The following is a 19,693-nucleotide window of genomic DNA, read 5'->3' on the forward strand; positions in this document are numbered from 1 at the left end:
TAAGACTAGTGAAGGCCAGTATTCACTGCACCTTCATTTATAGCTAATACTTTATTGTCATGATTCTTGCCCTGCAGTGGACATATAGATGGAAAGAAGGAATAGCTGAGAGTGGAAACCCTTTCTTATAGGGGAGGTAATATGGTGGCACAGTAGTTAAGCGCTCAGCTGCTAACTGAAATGTAAGCGGTTCGAACCTACCAGCTCTTCCACAGGAGAGAGATGTGGCAGTCTGTTTCTGTAAGGATTACAGCCTTGGAAACCCTGTGAGGCATTTCTGCTGAGTCCTGTAGGGTGGCTATGAGTCGGAATGGACTCGATGGCAACAGGTTTAGTCTTATAGGGGAGGTAGTCTGGCGTAGCATACCAAAACGATAATTTTGCTCTCAGTCCGTACCTCATTTTAATTTTAAATTTCTTTGTGAAATTAGAAGTTGCATAATATGCATGAAGAATTAGTTAGCTGTACTTGTTTCGAGGATTAAGAACTTTTAGGATGTTTTTAGAAATGTATGGCTAATTTTTCTATTTTTCTGCCAAACAGCTTATGTGTGAATTGGGGAACGATGTTATAAACCGAGTTTATGAAGCTAAAGTGGAAAAAATGGGAATAAAGAAACCACAACCAGGACAAAGGTACTATCTCAGTTGTCTTAGTGTGTTACCTTTCTTTTTCTAATCAGGAATGTAGCTATGATTTTATATCATTATAATTGATACATTGAGATGGAAGAGTGAGTATCTAGAAATGATCATTTCTGCTTCTATTCAAATGTGGATAACTCTTTCTTCGTATATTAATTAGTTATGTTTTATTGTACAGATCATCAATTATAGTCTCCAGAGGAGAGAAAATCTTAAAAATTAAGGCTCTACATAGACATGTAAATACTCTTAGCAATTAAAGTGGAACGAAGTTCTGTTAGAAGCAGGTAGAAGGCCTTTAAAAAGAGATAATCTGTTCATTAATGTCTCCCAAGGATCAAGTCTCTGCTACGTACAATGAATAATTTTACATTGTTTGACTTAGTTCAGCAAATATTTGTTAGTCGCATACTTCGTTCATGGCATTATGATGTTGAAGAATCAAAGAAAAAAAGGGTAGCTTCTGGTCGAGAGTACTTGATTTACTGCATTTGAAATTGTGCTTACAAATATATGTATACAGTAAGTCCCTGGGTCCTGAATGTCCAACTTCCGGACAGCTCATACTTGCGCTTTAATATTAGTAAATTTGTCCTCACTTTGATGCAACTGAACCAACCCGCACTGGCAACAGATTGTTCGTCACGGTCACCTTCACTTGCTGCATGTGCTGCTTTTACGCCCTAGTCAGGCTAAGAACATGTGCACCTGCTCTGACTTCCTCCAAATCTGACTTAAAGACTTAAGTGCACACTTAGGAATGGCTCTCACTTGTTTTGTGTGTATGTGTGTGTGTCTATACACACACACATACACATACCAACTCTTAGCAATCCTATAGGACAGAGTAGAAGATGTAAACACACACTTAGGAACGGATTTAGTTCATTTTATATATATATATATATATATATGTGTGTATACCAACTCAGTGATCCTATGGGACAGAGTAGAAGATTTAAACACACACTTAGGAAAAGATTTCATTAATTTTTAAAATATAATATACATATATACCATCTCATATTGATCCTATAGTACAGAATTTAACTGCCCCATAGGGTTTCCAAGGCTATAAATCTTTACAGAAGCAGACTGCCACATCTTTCTCCTGAGGAGTGGCTGGTTGGTTCTAATTGCTGACATTTTGGTTAGCAGCTGAGCACTTAACCACTGTGCCACCAAACCAAAACCATATATATCTATATATCTATATATCTATATATCTATATCTATATAGATATATAAGGGAAGTGGGTAAAAGTCAGTGCCTTCAAGGTACATACTTATATTTTGTTGATTTTAGCCTTTATGACTATTTATGACTATTTAGTTTAGTTTTGTTTACCATAAGCCTGTGTCGGGATTTTATGTTTGACTGAATCTTTCTGTAGAAACAATACTATTTTAAAGTTACTGCTATCTAAGGCAATATCAGTTGAATCAGATTCTTATTTATTTGCTAAAGAATGGCTGTTTGAGTTATTTCAAGAGCTTGAAATACGCTTCCATTTTAGCCAAAGATCTAAGCATTTTAAAAAGATACAAATAAGAAAACATATAGAACATATTTGACATTTTATGATTATATCGTAAATGAAAAGTTCAGAATGTTGTCTTATGAAAAATGATGGCTATTAATAATGGTATTTTAGTATATGACATTTTGTCTTTGAGTAAAAATGAAAGTAAATTTCTAGGAATTTTTATAGTCTTTGTGGCAATGTTTTTCATTCTGTAAAAAGCATGAAGGGGTATGTATATAAAAGAATGAGCACAGGAAATAAGAGAATAAAAAGGTACCATGTTAATCCTTGTGATTTTTCAATTATGTTGTTATTTGTATTTCCTTTGAACGTGAAATAATAGTTGATTAAATATTTGGAAGCAAAACATGTTGCATAATACCACAAATTCAGTTTTAACTAATATTACCTTTAGTGACTTTGAAAAAATTCAGCATAGCATGGTTCTTTTCCATCTTAGTCATGCTGATGGATTAAGCAGTATATCATGACCTTTTTGTGTGTACCAGACAGGAAAAAGAGGCATATATCAGAGCAAAATATGTGGAGAGGAAATTTGTGGATAAATACGCTATATCAGCATCACCTCCTGAGCAGGAAGAGAAGACTGTCTCCAAAAGTTGTGAAGAAAAGAGACTGAGCATTTCTAAACCTGGGCCAGGTGACCAAGTCAGAGTAGCTGCCCAGAGTTCAGGTAGTACAGCTTACTTATTGTGTATATAAATATTTTCTTAAGTCGAAAATCTCTTTTATGTTCTCTGGATTGATAGCCAGTTTAGGTTTTTTCTTTAATGCTAAAAATCTGTTTCCTTCTGTATATTTTAAGGAAATACTGGATTTCTGTGTCTTCAGAAAAGTTAAGTTTAACTAGTGCCACGCTAATTGACATGTGTATTCTAAGGAATAATACTGCTTAAAATGCAAGGGGAGATGGGAAGTGTAAATCTACCATGCCAAAGACCCCAAAGTATCTGATTAACTACCTATTTTCCTTCCTAGTTTTTCCTCTTAAATTTTCCCAATAACGATTTCTCCTGCCCTTTTCCCTTCTTACTGCCTGCTCTGTGCTTTGCTAACTTGCATGTCCCCAGTGGTTGCTGTTAATAGCGACGAGGCCAGGCGGGAGTCTCTGTTCTGTCCTGATGAGCTAGATTCACTCTTCTCCTACTTTGATACTTCTTCAAAACTGCGTAGTAGTAAGTACTACTCTTATGGAGCATTGCGAGTCTGTGCCAGTGGTCATTGTGCGGTGTGGCCATTTCTCTAGATGTTACTCATTGTCTCAGAGTTACATCCTTACAGTCATACAGTAAATTAAGCTTATTACCACCCCTGACATATTATGAAGTAACGAGATGTGTTATACCTCTGAAAATGTTTATTTCCAGGCTTTGCGATGATTCATATCTTGATAAGCAAAGTGTTCAAAAGGATTAAAATTGTATTAAATGTATGCTACTGGTGGTGGCCAAGCTTACATTGATGTATAAGAGCTCATTTTAAAACCTTGTTGTTTGTGGGATGTTATTTTCTAAATGATTTGAACTTTAATCACTAGCTGATTTTTTCTTTAAAACAGTCAGAAGTAATGACAGTGGAATCCAACAAAGCTCTGATGATGGAAGAGAGTCTTTACCCTCCATGGTGTCAGCCAATAGTTTGTATGAGCCTGGTGAGTTTGGGTGAAATTCAGTGTTAACTGATAGTGTTTGCTGAAAAATACATGTATAAATGCCTGATCTTGATGAAATAGTTTCTAAAGGGAGTGGTTAGTCTTTCGGAAGATATTAAAGGAGGAGTAATACTGTTAAGGAAACCCTGGTGGCGTAGTGGCTAAGTGTTATGGCTGCTAACCAAAGGGTCGGCAGTTTGAATCCGCCAGGTACTCCTTGGAAACTCTGTGGGGCAGTTCTACTCTGTGCTATGGGGTCACTATGAGTCGGAATTGACTTGATAGCACTGGGTTTGGTTTAGGTTTTTTAATACTGTTAAATGAGAAAGCCAGTACTTCTGTTCATGTTTGGAAGTTCTTTTTCTAGTTGTCCGTTCTTCCAAGCTTAATGATATGTGCTACAAGTGCCCTGCCAATAGCTGAGGATAATTTCCATTCCACATGAAATTATCATCCTTCTTATTCTATTGGAAACCCTGGTGGCGTAGTGGTTAAGTGCTGCGGCTGCTAACCAAAGGGTTGGTCAGTTCTAATCCACCAGGTGCTCCTTGGAAACCCTATGGTGCAGTTCTACCCTGTCCCATAGGGTCACTATTTTATCTTGTGGTTATCTTTTCTTACCAGGAGAAAGAAAGCAACCACTCCCTCCCTGTTAGGTTTTTCTTCTGACCCATGCTTCATTCCTGTAGTCTTTCCGTGATTTCAGTGATTGTGGTCTCAAAGAACACTCAGGGTAGTGTTCAAATTACTTGAACTGCTTATATTGCAATTTGTGATGGTATCAGACCATCCTGAGAAAGAAGTGAGGTTTGGTCTAGTTTTAAGCTCAGGCTTATAGGAGTATATACAATTTTAAATTAATACAGAGTAATTAACCTGCCCATTGAATACTGGCAAAACCCCGAAGGCCTGGTATACCAGTTATGTCTTTATATAAGAGATTAAAGGTTGGGGAATGGTTGTTGTTGTTAGTTGTCATTGAATCGATTTTGATTCTTGGCAATCCCATGTGTGCAGAGCAGAACTGCTCCATAGGGTTTTCAAGGCTGTGACCTTTTATAGGCAGATTGCCAGGCTTTTCTTCCGAGGCACCTCTGGGTGGGTTGGAACTGCCAACCTTTTAGCTGGTAGTCAAACGCTTAATTGTTTGTGCCACCCAGGGACCCATGGGGAATGATTGAATAGTCTGTGAGATATAAGATCACTGGGTGAAAAACTCCCATAAGCTCCTTATGATAAATTAGTGATTTCTTATGTTACAGCTTTCACGTAATGACACATTTAAGAGCTCATTTTTTGACACTTCGTACATACTTACTGTATTGGATCTATAGCTTTATGAGCAATATTCAAAGAGGAAAATAAAATGAAAACAAAGTTACAAATTAATATAATGGACTCCATCGCTTGCAACTGTTGTTGTCGTTAGTTGCCATCCAGTCATTTCCGATTCGTGGCAACCCTGTGTGTTACAGAGTAGAACTGCTCCATGGAGTTCTCAAGGCTGTGAGCTTTAGGGATCATCACCAGGCCTGTCTTCTGAAGCGCCCCTGGCTGGCTTTGGACTGCCAGCCTTTCCGCTAGTAGTTGAGCGCCTAACCGTTTGCTCTACGCAGGAACTCCTATTCACTTGTAACTAGAATTTGCAAAAGGTTACGCAAATGCTGAGGGAATGTTGAACAAATGACTGGGTTAAAAGTCTTTTTTGGATGAGGCGAATGGTGAGGAAGAAAGTTGTGAGGGTTTTGATCTAATGTATTATAAACAAGGCATTAGTGAAAAAATTTGCTTTGTTATGTACAAAAATTGGAATAGCATGAAGAACAGAAAGGTTGGTGTTCAACACGTAGAAGAACATTCACCGTGCACTGAACAATTAGTATACAACTATGAATAAGACATGGTTCTTGCCTTAAGGAGTTGAATCTCGTAGAAAAGGCATATGTCAGTGGATAATTATAATACAAACTGGTGACTGCTAGGACAAGAGGTGGAGTTACAAACTTGAAGAGAAAGAGATGATGATTAATCTTGGTCTTAAAGAATGGGTATTTTCAAAAAAGGGGACATAGCTTTTTCCAGCATTGAAATTGGTACTTGAAAAGGCACGTGGCCCGGCGTGCCATCCTAGGCTAACAGAGGCAGCTAAGTAAAGGGATGGAAAGATCAGATGTACTTTTTATTTTTATTTTTTTTAAGGTAACTAGATATTTGTGCGTGTGGTAGTAAGGAGAGAGGAACACATTCCAGTTAAACATTTCTCCATTCCTAAGCCGCATTTCTAGGGTCTGGATCCATGCTCTGCCACTCACCAGCTGTGTCACCACTTTTACTTCTCTGTGAATCAATGTCCTGGTCTATCAACTGGGGTTAATAATAGTACCTACTCCATAGTGTTGTTATGACAAATGGGAGCTCATATATGAAAAGCACTTAGAACACTGCCTATACTATGTAAGTGTTAGCTTTGATCATGGTTACAAAAGTATTTCTTACGGACCTACTTCTACGCATTATTATCTTCTGCCAGCACATGGCTAATTTTGTGTTGTAGTTCACTGCCTGTGCTCGAGGCAAGAAGCTCATTTTTATTGGTGTATTTGTGCTTGCTTTTCAGAAGGAGAAAGGCAAGATTCTGCATTTCTTGATTCTAAACATCTTAATCCAGGACTTCAACTTTATAGGGCTTCGTATGAAAAAAATCTTCCTAAAATGGCTGAGGCTTTGGCTCACGGTGCAGATGTGAACTGGGCTAATTTGGAGGAAAACCAAGCAACACCACTTATTCAGGCCGTACTAGGGGTATGAATTTGTACATTGAGGTTTTCAGTGATAGTAAAATATTTTTTAAAAAATCATAATTCATTCTGAACATGGCTTTAGTAGTAGTGTTATTGTTATTTTGCTTTAAGAGGTGGAGCTGCAAAATAGAAGAAGACTCTGTGCAGTTAGTGGTGATTTCTGAGCATCACATTTGATTATTTAAGCTCAATTTTTTTTTTTTTAATGGAAGAGAATTCTGATAATGAAAGTGATGTGTCTTGGTAGATCACAAATGACGAATTGAATCCCTGGTAGAAGTAGGGCTTGTGGGGTATTTTCTCTTTTTGGAGAATAAAATAGAAAGGCTATTTGAGTAAGTAAATAAAACCATTTTAAAAAAGAAATATATTGTTTTTTGTACATCATTATCTTTTTTTTTTTCTCGAAGGGTTCTTTGGTGACATGCGAGTTCCTCCTACAGAATGGTGCTAATGTGAACCAAAGAGATGTACAAGGGCGGGGACCACTGCACCATGCCACCGTCTTAGGGCACACGGGGTAAGCTATATTGCTCAAATATTTATGTAGCTTTTATTTGAAGAAATTACTTTAAATGTTTTGCTTTTTCTCAGGTTAAAGCCATTAGATAGAGTTTGGAAAGTGATGATGTCCTATGACTTATAGTGTCATGATGGAATTTGAAATTTAAAAAAATTTCATTCAGAAAAAAAAACTTACTAGGTAGGAAAATTGCAAAGCTTACTTTGAACTTAACTTGCCATTTAAATGGGTCAGTTTTAGTACTGTGACCTCCTCTGTTACTAAGACTGTGGTGACGTTGTCAGTCACTGTTTGTATGTGTTTATGCTTGTGGACATAAATTATTTACATGTGAGAATTCCGTAACTATGGAATTTTTAGGTTTTACATAGGGTAGGTAAAGTTTGTAATATTCTAACCTAGCTTTGTAGTTTGTTCTATTAACATTGTAGCTTCTGGAGCAATATTTAGACTCACAGAACAATAAAGCCATGAAAATGGACTCTGTATTATAAGGTATAGGTGAAGTAAAAATATTGGCCTTATTTGAAAAGCTTGTGTTACAGTTGATTGTTTTTTTAATACAGCATCAAGTTTGGTATGCTCTGTCTTGATTTTCATTTATCTAAATGTATTTTCTGATTTCTCTTTGTTATCTTCTTTGACTCGCTGATGATTTAGGAGTGTGCTTAATTTCCGCATATTTGTGAATTTCTCAAAATTTTATCTGTTATTGATTTCTAATTCTATTCCTTTGTGGCTGGAGAACATGCTTTATATTATTTGCACTTTTTTTTTTTAACTTACTGAAGTTTATTTTATGGCCTAGCAAATAGTCTGTCCCAGAGAATGTTCTCTGTGTACTTGAGAAGAATATTGGGTGGAGTCTTTTATAGATATCTAGTAGGTCTAGTTGGTTTATAGTGTTGTTCAAGTCTTCTATTTCCTTGTTGATCTTCTACCTAGTTCTGGCTATCATTGAAAATGGGGGTATTGAAGTCTTCAAGTGTTATTGTTTAATTGTCTATTTCTTCCTTCATTTCTGCTAGTTTTTGCTTTATGTATTTTGGTGCTTTGTTATTGGGTACATATATGTTTATAATAGTTACGTCTTCCTGATGAGTTGGCTTTTTTATCATTATAAAATCTCCTTTATCTTTAGTAACTTTTTTTTGTTTTAAAGTCTATTTTGTCTGATATTAGTATAGCTATTTAGCTTTCCTGTGGTAGCTCTTTACATGATACATCATTTTCCATCCTTTTACTTTCAATTTATTTGTGGCTTTGAATCTACAGTGTATCTCTTGCAGATAACATATAGTTGGATCGTGTTTTTTCAATACAGTCTGATAACTTCTGCCTTTTGATTGGATTATTTAATCCATTCACATTTAATACTGTTGATATAGTTGGATTTTTGTCTGTTCTTGCTTTCCATATTTTGGTATTTCTTGTGAGGTAGTCCTGTTAACAATGAATTTTTTCATTTTTTGTTTATCTGTGTTTTTTTTTAGTCCTGTTAACAATGAATTTTTTCATTTTTTGTTTATCTGGGTAAGTATTTTGCCTTCATTTTTGAATGATAGCTTTGCTGAATATAGGAATCTTGGTTGGTGTTCTTTTTTTCCTTTGAGCACTTTTAATATGTTATCCCGTTGCCTTCTGGCTTCCATTGTTTACTCTGAGAAGTTAGCTGTTAACCTTTTTTGGGATTCTTTTGTAGGTGACAAGTCAGTTTTCTCTTGCTCCTCTTAAGGTTTTTTCCATCCTTGACTGAGCATTTATACAGTGATTTGTCTGTTTGTGGAAAGGCTGGTGGCATAGTGGTTAAGTGCTACGGCTGCTTACCAAAAGTTTGACAGTTCGAATCCACCAGGTGCTCCTTGGAAACCCTGTGGAGCAGTTCTGCTCTGTCCAGTAGGGCTACTATGAGTCAGAATTGACTCAACAGCAGTGGGTTTTTTGGGTGTCTGTTTGTGGATCTCTTTGCGTTTATCCTACTTGGAGTTTGTTGAACTTCTTGAATATGTAGGTTATTGTCGAACTTCTTGAATGTGACGATTGTTCCCTTTTCCTTTCTCTCACCCCCTCTCTTGGCACTCCTTTTATGTGTATTTTGGTGCATTTAATGATGTCTGAGTCTGTGTTCACTTTTTTTCATTCTTTTTTCTCTCTGTTCTGTGGCTTGCATAATCTCTACCTATTTTCAAGTTTGCTAATTCTTTTTTCTGCCAGTCGAAATCTACCGTTAAGTCCCTGTAATGAATTTTTTTTCCAGTTATTGTACTTTTCAACTTCAGAATTTCCATTTGGTTCTTTTTTATAAAAATTACTATTCTTTGTTAATAGTCACTATTTGATGAGACATTGTCATCATACCATCTTTAATTAACCCCTGCTTTTAATTCTGTGAACATATTTATAATGGCTACTTTTTTAAAAAAATAATTTCTATTGTGCTTTAAGTGAAAGTTTACAAATCAAGTCAGTCTCTCACACAAAAACCCATATACACCTTGCTACACGCTCCCAGTTACTCTCCCCCTAATGAGACAGCCTGCTCTCTCCCTCCACTCTCTCTTTTCATGTCCTTTTCGCCAGCTTCTAACCCCCTCCACCCTCTCATCTCCCCTCCAGGCAGGAGATGCCAACATAGTCTCAAGTGTCCACCTGATCCAAGAAGCTCACTTCTCACCAGCATCCCTCTCCAACCCATTGTCCAGTCCAATCCATGTCTGAAGAGTTGGCTTTGGGAATGGTTCCTGTCCTGGGGCAACAGAAGGTCTGGGGACCATGACCACCGGGGTCCTTCCAGTCTCAGTCAGACCATATAATGGCTACTTTTATGTCTTTTCCTGTTAAATTCAACATTGGGCCATTCTCACAGACAGTTGTCTGCTTTTTTTCTGGTGTATGGGTCATACTCTTCTGTTTCTTTGAATGCTTGGTAATTTTGTTGTTGTTGTAAACCAGACATTTTAGATAATATACTGTAGCAACCTTGGGTACTGATCCCCCACTTCCTTCAGGACTTATTATTTGCTTATTTGTTTAATGACAAGATGGATTATTTTACTGAGGTCTCTTTTCCCTCCCACAATGTTAAGTCTCTCATGTTGTTCCTCAGGGGGGTACAGCTTTGCGTACACCCACAATCACTCTGGAATGACAGAGGTACTGATAATGTTTGCCTTCATTCTTTCCATGACCACACCAAGGTGTTAAGCTCCACTAATTGCCCTGTTGTTTAAAACAATGCCTGGTGCATGAATTTGGCTACAAAGGGATATAGTCAGTAGTGTTCTTCAGAATAGTTTCTGAGGTCAGTATTTGATATTTGTTCTGATCCCAGTAGGTCTCCTCCTAAGCTATCTTATTTTCTAGTTCTCTCCTGCAAACTAGCAGGCCTACAGTTTAGGCTGTATCCTTATTAGATCTATGAATCTCCTCCCAATACCCTTCACCACAAGCTCCACTATTTTTAAGAATGCTCTTAGGTTTAAACTTCTCTATCTCAGTTGCAAATTAACTTAGTTCTTCTGGGAAAAGATAAGAAGCTATTTGTTTTATGGCCTGTTTCTCCCTCCAGCCAAAATCTCTCAGCTGGGGCTCTGGAACTGGGGACAGGGACAATGCAAAGCTTCTCCCTGAGTGAGTCCCTTGCTCTAGGAGTTGAGCACTCAGTGGAGGGCTCAGTAGTACCCTGAGGTCCTCTCTTGGGAAGGGCTATTTCGGTATTCTCCGTGTGCCACGCCCAAGAGAGAGCCTCAGCTACATGAGTGTGGGTAGGGCAGAAGAAGGGAGCCCAGCCTCTTGACCATACTCACCTAGGACTTAACCTCAGCAGGGGGCAGATGGGGGCAGGTTGAGAAATGAAGAAGTCCTGCTTTGTCCTGGGGATAAAACTGGGAGCTAGGGAAAGAGGGAGCCCTGTGTTCTTGGTTGTAGGAGTTTGGAGTGGACTTTTTGCCTTGCTTAGCTGAAGGGAGGAGGAAGAAGGGAGGGAGCGAGTCTTTGTCAAAGTTCCAGACTCTCACCTTTCTTACAAAATTTTCATAGATTTTTCTTCAATAGGTGTTTCTTTTTTTGCTGTTTGCCCTTAAGACCATTTCCAGAGGCTTTGTTTCTTTTTTTTCTTTTAATAATTTCTTTTGTGTGTTTTTGGTGAAAGTTTACATAATACATTAGGTTCTCATTTGACAATTTCTGTACAAAAATTATTGTGACATTAGTCACATTTTTCATTCCCAATGTGTCAACATTGCCTGTAATTACGTTTTGGTGATTCCGTTTCCAATGCTCTGGTTTCCCTGCCCCCTTAACTTTTCATCTTTGCTTTAGGTGAGTTTTTGGTCTCATATAGCTGGTTTTTTAGTAGAGCACTGTACTTATGAGTACTATCCTTTATTTTGTGTGCTACTCTGTGATTTCACTAAAAGGTGACCTCATGGGATAGTTTCAGTTCAAGGTTTAAAGACTATCTCACAGCGCTAGTCTCAGGGAGTCCTCTAGTCTCAACTTGTACAGTAAGTCTAGACTTTTTACGAATTTGAGTTCTGTTCCATGTTTTTTCTCCTCTTCTGTCAGGGTCCATCTACTCTGGCCCTGATCAGAATGATCAGTAGTGAGAGCTAGGCACCATCTAGTTCTGGTCTTAGAGTAGATGAGGCTGTAGCTCGTGTAGGCTGTTACCCCTGTAGACTAGTTTCTTCTCTTACGGAGGCTCTAAATAGTTGTTTTTAAGAATAATTTTCTCCAGTTTCACTGGGAAGCAGGTCAGTGGAGCTCCTCATGCTGCCATAGATTGATCCCCAGCATCTTATATTTTTAATATAACTTTTTCTTTTCCTCTATTAATACAATCAATAACTTTCTCATAAAAAAACTTTTCTATACTTAAAACCGACGATATTTAATTCATCCTTTTTTTCATAAAGTAAACACTCCTAATTCTTCCTTTGGCACTTCAAAGACTCCATTTACATTTTTTTTTTCTTCTGTCCATTTTTGTCAGTTTCTTTAAGTTGCTATGGTATTTGTGGAGTGTAGCGGGAGGATAACTTCCCTGTCTTTGCTCATGCATTGTCATTAATATACTTTGACATTTAAAATTGCCTTGACTTCCCTGATTCCCAAATAATGACCTTGAGTGATCTTTTTTTTTCAGTTGTACTTTAGATGAAGGTTTACAGAATAAACTAACTTCTCACTAAACAATTAGTACACATTGTTTTGTGACATTGGTTACCAACCCATGACATGTCAACACTCTCCCCTCTCAATCTTGAGTTCCCTATTACCAGCTTTTCTGTCCCCTCCTGTCTTCTTGTCCTTGCTCCTGTGTTGGTGTGCCTGTTTAGTCTTGTTTTGTTTTACGGGTCTGTCTAGTCTTTGGCTAAAGGGTGAACCTCAGGACTTACTTCATTACTGAACCAAAATGGTGTCCAGAGACCATACTCTTGAAGTTTCACCAGTCTCTGTCAGGCCAGTAAGTCTGGTCTTTTTTTGTAAGGTAGAATTTTGTTCTACATTTTTCTCCAACTCTGTCCAGTACCTTCTATTGTGATCCCTGGCAGAGCAGTCCATGGTGGTGGTAGCTGGGCACCATCTAGTTGTGCTGGACTCAGTCTGGTGGAGGCTGTGGTAGTCATGGTCCATTAGTCTTTGGACTAATCTTGCCCTTGTGTCTTTGGTTTCCTTCATTCTCCCTTGCCCCAGATGGGGTAGGACCAGTGGAGTGTCTTAGATGGCTGCTCACAAAGTTTTAAGACCCCAGACACCACTCACCAAAGTAGAGTGTAGAACATTTTCTTTATAAACTATGTTATGCCAATTGAGCCACATGTCCCCTGAGACCATGGTCCCCAGCCCTCAGCCTAGTAATTCTGTCCTTCAGGGAGTTTAGATGTGTCTCTGAACCTTGCATGACAACATGACTTGGTCAAGTTGTGCTGACTTCCCCAGTATTGTGTACTGCCTTACCCTTCACCAAAGTTACCATTCATCTATTGTCATTTGGAGCTCTGATTGCACAGTGGTTAAGAGTTTGGCTGCTAACCAAAAGCTTGGCAGTCTGAATCTACCAGCCACTCTTTGGAAACCTTATAGGGGCAGTTCTACTCTGCACTATAGGGTCCTTGTGAGTCAAAATCAACTCAGTGGCAACAGGTTTGATTTTTGGTTATTGTCTATTTAGTGTTTGTCCCTCCACACCCTTCCTCTTCCTAGTAACCATCAAAGATTGTTGCTTTCTGTGTGTATACCTTTTCCTGAGTTCGTGTAATGGTGGTGTCATATAGTATTTGTCCTTTTGCCCTCCAGATTCATCCATGTTGTGAGATGTTTCACAGATTCATCATTGATCTTTATCATTGTATAATATTCCATTAAATGTAGGTGTCCATAGTTTATCCATTCATCTGTTGATGGGCACCTAGGTTGTTTCCATCTTTTTGCTATTGTGAATAATGCTGCAGTGAACAAGGGTGTGCGTATGTCTATTTGTGTGATGGCTCTTTTTTCTCTAGGATATATTCCAAGGAGTGGGATTGCTGGATCATGTGGTATTTCTGTTTCTAGCTTTTTAAGGAAACGCCATATCATTTTCCAAATTGTTTGTATCATTTTGCATTCCTACCAGCAGTGCGTAAGAGTTCCAGTCTTCCCACGGTCTCTCTAACATTTGTTATTTTCTGTTTGGTTGATTCATGCCAGTAACTTTGGGGTGAGATGGTATCTCATTGTAGTTTTTTTTTTCTTTGGTGGGAAAAAAAATTGCGCCTTTACTTTCCTTAACCCTAACTAAACTTTAGTTTTTTAATGCTTTTTTTTTTTATTGTCCTTTGCGTGAACGTTTACAGTTCAAGTTAGTTTCTCACACAAAAATTTATACATGTGTTGTTTTGTGACCCTAGCTGTTCTCCCTGTAATGTGATAGCACACGCCTCCTTTCCACCCTGTAGTTCCCATGTCCATTCAGCCAGCTCCTGCCCCTTTCTGCCTTCTCATCTTGCCTCCAGATAAGAGCTGCCCACTTAGCCTCATGTTATCTACTTGAGCTAAGCAGCACACTCTTCCAAAGTATCATTTTATATCTTATTGTCCAGTCTAATCTTTGTCTGAAGGGTTGCTTCGGGAATGGTTTTAGTTTTGGGGTAACAGTGAGTCCGGGGACCATGTCTTCTGGGGTCCCTCCAGTCTCAGTCAGACCATTAAGTCTGGTCTAGAATTTGAGTTCTACACCCCACTTTTCTCCTGCTCTGCCAGGGACTCTCTGTTGTGTTCCCTGTCAGGGTGGTCATTGGTGGTAGCTGGGCACCATCTAGTTCTTCTGGTCTCAGGCTGATGGACTGTCTGGTTTATGTGGTCCTTTCTGTCTCTTGGGCTCATGTTTCCCTTGTGTCTTTGGTGTTCTTCATTCTCCTTTGCTCCAGGTGAGTTGGGACCAATTAATACTTTTAAATGGCTGCTTGCTAGCTTTAAGATCCCAGATACCACTCACCAAAGTGGGATGCAGAACATTTTCTTAATAAACTTTGTTTATTAATAAACGTTGTTATGCCAGTTGGCGTAGATGTCCCCTGAAACCATGGTCCCCAGACCCCCGCCCCTGCTACGCTGTCCCTTGAAGTGTTTGGTTGTCTTCAGGGAACTTCGTAGCTTTTGGTTTAGCCCAGTTTTGCTGATTTCCCCTGTATTTTGTGTTGTTCTTCCCTTTACCTAAGATAATTCTTGTCTACTGTCTAGTTAGTGAGTACCCCTCTCCCTCCCTCTCCACTCTTGTAACCATCAAAGAATGTTTTCTTCTGTGTTTAAACTGTTTCTTGAGTTCTTATAATAGTGGTCTCATACAATATTTGTCCTTTTACAACTAATTTCACTCAGAATAATGCCTTCCAGATTCATCAGTGTTATGAGATACTGGTACTTTGTGGTTGGGTAGTATTTCATTGTGTGGATATACCATAATTTGTGTATCCATTCATCCACTGATGGGCACCTAGGTTGTTCCCATCTTTTTGTTATTGTGAACAGTGCTGCAGTGAACATGGGTATGCATATATCTATTCTTGTGAGGACTCTTATTTCTCTAGAATATATTCCAAGGAGTGGGATTGCTGGATCGTATGGTACTTCTATTTCTAGCTTTTTAAGAAAGCACCAAATTGATTTTCAAAGTGGTTGTACCATTTTGCATTCCCACCAACAGTGTATAAATGTTCCAGACTCCATACAACCTCTACAGCAGTTATTATTTTGTGTTTTTTGAGTTAATGCTAGCCTCGTTAGGATGAGATGGTATGACATTGTAGCTTTGATTTGCATTTCTCTAATGGCTAATGATCATGAGTATTTCCTCATGTATCTGTTAGCTGCCTGAATGTCTTCTTTGGTGAAGTTTCTGTTTATATGCTTTGCCCATTTTTTAATTGGATTATTTGTCTTTTTGTTGTAGAAGTGTTGGATTTTCCTGTAGATTTTAGAGATGAGACCTTTGTCAGATTTGTCATAGCCAAAAATTCTTTCCCAGTCTGTAGGTTCTCTTATTACTCTTTTGGTGAAGTCTTTTGGTGAGCGTAAGTGTATAATTTTTAGAAGATCCCAGTTATCTAGTTTATCTGTGTTTGTGTATTGTTAGTTATGATTTGTATCCTGTTTATGCCTTGTATTAGGGCCTCTAGTGTTGACCCTATTTTTTCTTCTATGATTTTTGTAGGTTTTGGTTTTATATTGAGGTCTCTGATCCGTTTTGAATTAGTTTTTGTGTATGGCATGATGTATGGGTCCTGTTTCATTTTTTTACGGATGGACATCCAATTTTACCATCACCATTTGTTAAAAAGACTGTCTTTCTCCTTGGAAACTCTATGGGGCAGTTCTGCTCTGGCCTGTAGGGTCGCTATGAGTCGGAATCAACTCGACGGCATTGGTTTTTGTTTTTTTTTTTTTGGTTTTTCCCCATTTGATGGACTTTGGGCCTTAATGATAGGTAACCGTAGGTGGATGGATTTACATCTGGGTTCTCAACTCTGTTCCATTGGTCAATGTGACTGTCGTATCAGCACCAGGCTGTTTTGACTACAGTGGCTGTATAGTAGGTTCTGAGGTCGGGTAGTACAAGTCCTCCTACTTTATTCTTCTTCTTTAGTGCTTTACTTGTCTGGGGCCTCTTCTCTTTCCATGTAAAGTTAATGATCAGTTTTTCCATCTTGTTAAAGAGTGCTGTCTGTAGTTGAATCGGAATTGCATTGTATTTGTAGATTGCTTTGGGTAGAATGGAAATTTTCACAATGTTGAGTCTACTTATCCATGAGTGTGGTACTTTTTTCCATTTATGTAGATCTCTTGGTTTCTTGCGGTAATGTTTTGCAGTTTTGTTTGTATAGGTCTTTTACTTTCTTTGATGATTTTGAGGGTTGTTGTTATTTGCTGTTGAGTCAATTCTGACTCATGAGAGGTCAGAAGAGATAATGTATACGAACGTTTCTTGAGACTTGTAAAATACTACAGTCTGTGTTCAATAAGTATTTGAAGAATGAATCAGATGTCTAATGAAAATGTTATTTCTTTAGGTAGTATTTTTGTTTTTATTTTATGATGAATGTTAATTTTTTTGTTGTTTAAAAATGCTGTTTCCTTAAACAGGCAGGTATGTTTATTTCTAAAACGAGGTGCCAATCAACATGCCACTGATGAAGAAGGGAAAGACCCTTTGACTATAGCTGTGGAAGCAGCCAACGCTGATATAGTGACCTTGTAAGAATTTTTTTTCACTTAATGTTTCACATCCGATTTGGTGCTTGTTCAGGGTGTTGACGTGAAGTTTCATGCACATGGTGAACTTCAAAAGTAATCAGTTATTTACTTTGTGTTATGTTCTTCTCTACATACTCTAAAGGTATGAATTTATTTGGTTCTCACAGCGGCTTTATAAGGGAGGCATTGTTATTACCATCCTCATTTCATAAATGGGGAAGCTAATCCACAGGTGATTTGAGAAATTTGTCTGAGATCACACAGCTAGTAATGGTGGAGCTGGGATTTAAACCAAGAAATCTGACTTCTAGGCTGCTTCCTACTGTATGACCGGTAGAAAGAAAAAACCGGTGATTTCTCTGAAATGGATTTGTTATCTCTTAATTTAGTACCAGAGGGAGATTGACAGAGTAACAGGTAGCACTTCCTCAAGAATTAGAGGATTTTAAGTCGGGAGGGTAGGGAGGGCAGCTGCACTGATGTTAACGTTAATAACCATTGCAGTTGCATTGCCCTTGGGCCATGATATCTAGAAATTTGTTTGTGTTGATTTTTTCTCATGAATAGCAGATTGATTGTAAAATGAAAATTCTTGTTTGTGAATGTTTGCACAGAATTTAATGATATATTAAAGAAAAAAGTTTGAGTTCTTAATTTGATTTTCGTCTGAAGTCAAAGTATGTTACATTCGAAATCTAGAAGTGAGATTGTCACCCAGGTTTCATTATGTACGAAATGTCAAGAGTACTTTGTATGAGGTTGCTTTTCCATTGTATTCTAGGCTGAATGAAGCCCAGAATTGGTGATCCCTTGTCATTTGAGTAGAGAGAGTTCCATCTACATTACTGAATCGCAGTCATTTACAAAGAGAAACTCCCTCAGTTGACTTGAACCTCCAGAGTTAACCTCCAGAGCTCTCACTGAGAACTCTTGACTTGCCGTGTATCACTCCACCCTAACCCCTTCCATGACTTGCCGTGTATCACTCCACCCTAACCCCTTCCATGACTTGCCGTGTATCACTCCACCCTAACCCCTTCCATGACTTGCTGTGTATCACTCCACCCTAACCCCTTCCAAATGCAAAACAAAACAAAACAGCAAAATATGCTTTTCCTGCTGATGCCCTTTTCTAACTGGAGGTGGTGGTGGTATTTTGGAAGGTATTTTGAAAAAAGAAAAAAAATAGAGCTGTTAAATCATTCTAGATTTAGGATTGGAGAAAGATAAGTTATTAAAGAACAAAAATAGGGAGAGCCTAGAGGCACGCACTCTGGATACAGTTTCCTGGGCCATTTCTATGTCGTTATGACTCCCTTTCTATAAAATGTATGTCTCCAAATGGTCTAAATTTTCTCATTTTAATTTGTGTGAGGATTAGGAGTTTCACATAAGAATTTTCAAAAATAAACTCCCTCTCTTAAAATCTCAATAATACCAAAGGGAGATTTATGGTGCTACTGTTAATTCACACAGTGGTTGGTTGAGAGAAGAGATGAAGAGTGTTGTGTGGTACCTTGAAGACAGGAAATGCCCTTGCTAGATGCTGCAGTCGCCAGTGTGGCCATGTTGGAAAAGGGTGCTAGAGGTCTGGGAAGGCAGTGGGCCTGGAGGACAGGCGAGCAGTACAAAGTAGGAATGGGATACCAAAGACAACATTTGCCTATTTCAAATGTTGCTTAAAGTCAGCAAGAATACAGGAGCAAATTATTAACTTTTTAATCTAATGCTGTATCCCTTACTGCTGCCGGGATTAATAACCCAAAAAAGCAATATGGTAGTCTTCCCGGAGCCCTGATGGCACAGTGATTAAGAGCTTGGCTGCTAACCAAAAAGTTGGTGTTTGAATCCCCCAGCAGCTCCTTGGAGATCCTGTGGGGCAGTTCTGTTCTGTCCTATAGGGTTGCTGTGAGTTGGAATCAACTTGATGGCAATGGGTTTGGTTTTACGGGTTTATGGTAGTCTTGGGAAAATCTTAGTAACCTGTGGTCATTTATTGTAAAGTTTGCATTTCAAAATATATTCCCAAGTTCCAAATAATCAGTATTGAGAGATAACACACTCTATTTGTGCATCTGGAACCATCTCCCCTCAGGGTAAACCAAAGTAAACTTATGACAGGCTATTGCTTCCACATTGTAGGAGCAATAATTTCAGCAGCTGGCACTTAAAAAGTATGCCAAGTTGCTGTAGGAGCCAGGAACTCTCTGTAGTCTGGAGGAAGCAAGCTGCTGGAGGTGCTGCAGGGATTCAGCTTAAATAGAGCTGGAATGCACGTTTCAGTAATCTTTTATCGTCTTCTCTCATAAGTATTGTATGAAGTAAGATATAGTTATTTTTGTACCTCAGATTGCTGGGTTTGATAAACCAAAATCCAGTTACTAGTAAAAGAAAATAAGTTCTTTAGTATGTGTATTTTCTGCCTATATAATTCATTAGTTAATGAATATTTATGTTGTGTACTGTCATCTAAAAAAAATCCTTCTGTATAATTTCAGGTTACGTTTAGCAAGAATGAATGAAGAGATGCGGGAGTCAGAAGGACTTTATGGACAGCCAGGTCAATATTCTACTAATAATCATACTGAAATGCAGTATAAGAAATGCATTCAGGAATTTATCAGTTTACAATTGGAAGATTCATAGTTCTTTAGCAAACTAACTTAACACTATAGAGTTTTTATAACATACTTGTAAATTGTGAGTTTCTTAGCTGTGTACTGTACTTACTGAACTCTTGGGTGGCTAATGCCAGATTGTGAAAAATTCACCAGTATTCCTATTGCAGTAC

At 38.3% G+C, this 19,693-nt stretch overlaps 1 protein-coding gene across 8 annotated transcripts in view; it reads left to right on the forward strand.

The window, feature by feature from the left end:
• Window positions 1–19,693, forward strand: part of ACAP2 (ArfGAP with coiled-coil, ankyrin repeat and PH domains 2) — a 150,854-nt gene that overhangs the window by 121,612 nt on the left and 9,549 nt on the right. For all 8 annotated transcript variants that reach the window (XM_064269910.1, XM_064269642.1, XM_064269877.1 and 5 more), the window contains 7 exons: window positions 545–636; window positions 2,681–2,865; window positions 3,751–3,843; window positions 6,461–6,645; window positions 7,055–7,164; window positions 16,792–16,902; window positions 19,401–19,462. In XM_064269910.1, coding sequence (XP_064125980.1) covers window positions 545–636; window positions 2,681–2,865; window positions 3,751–3,843; window positions 6,461–6,645; window positions 7,055–7,164; window positions 16,792–16,902; window positions 19,401–19,462 — 838 coding nt within the window. The remainder of the gene's footprint in view (window positions 1–544; window positions 637–2,680; window positions 2,866–3,750; window positions 3,844–6,460; window positions 6,646–7,054; window positions 7,165–16,791; window positions 16,903–19,400; window positions 19,463–19,693) is intronic.

Source organism: Loxodonta africana, chromosome 1, assembly GCF_030014295.1.
Source record: "Loxodonta africana isolate mLoxAfr1 chromosome 1, mLoxAfr1.hap2, whole genome shotgun sequence".
Lineage (NCBI taxonomy): Eukaryota > Metazoa > Chordata > Mammalia > Proboscidea > Elephantidae > Loxodonta > Loxodonta africana.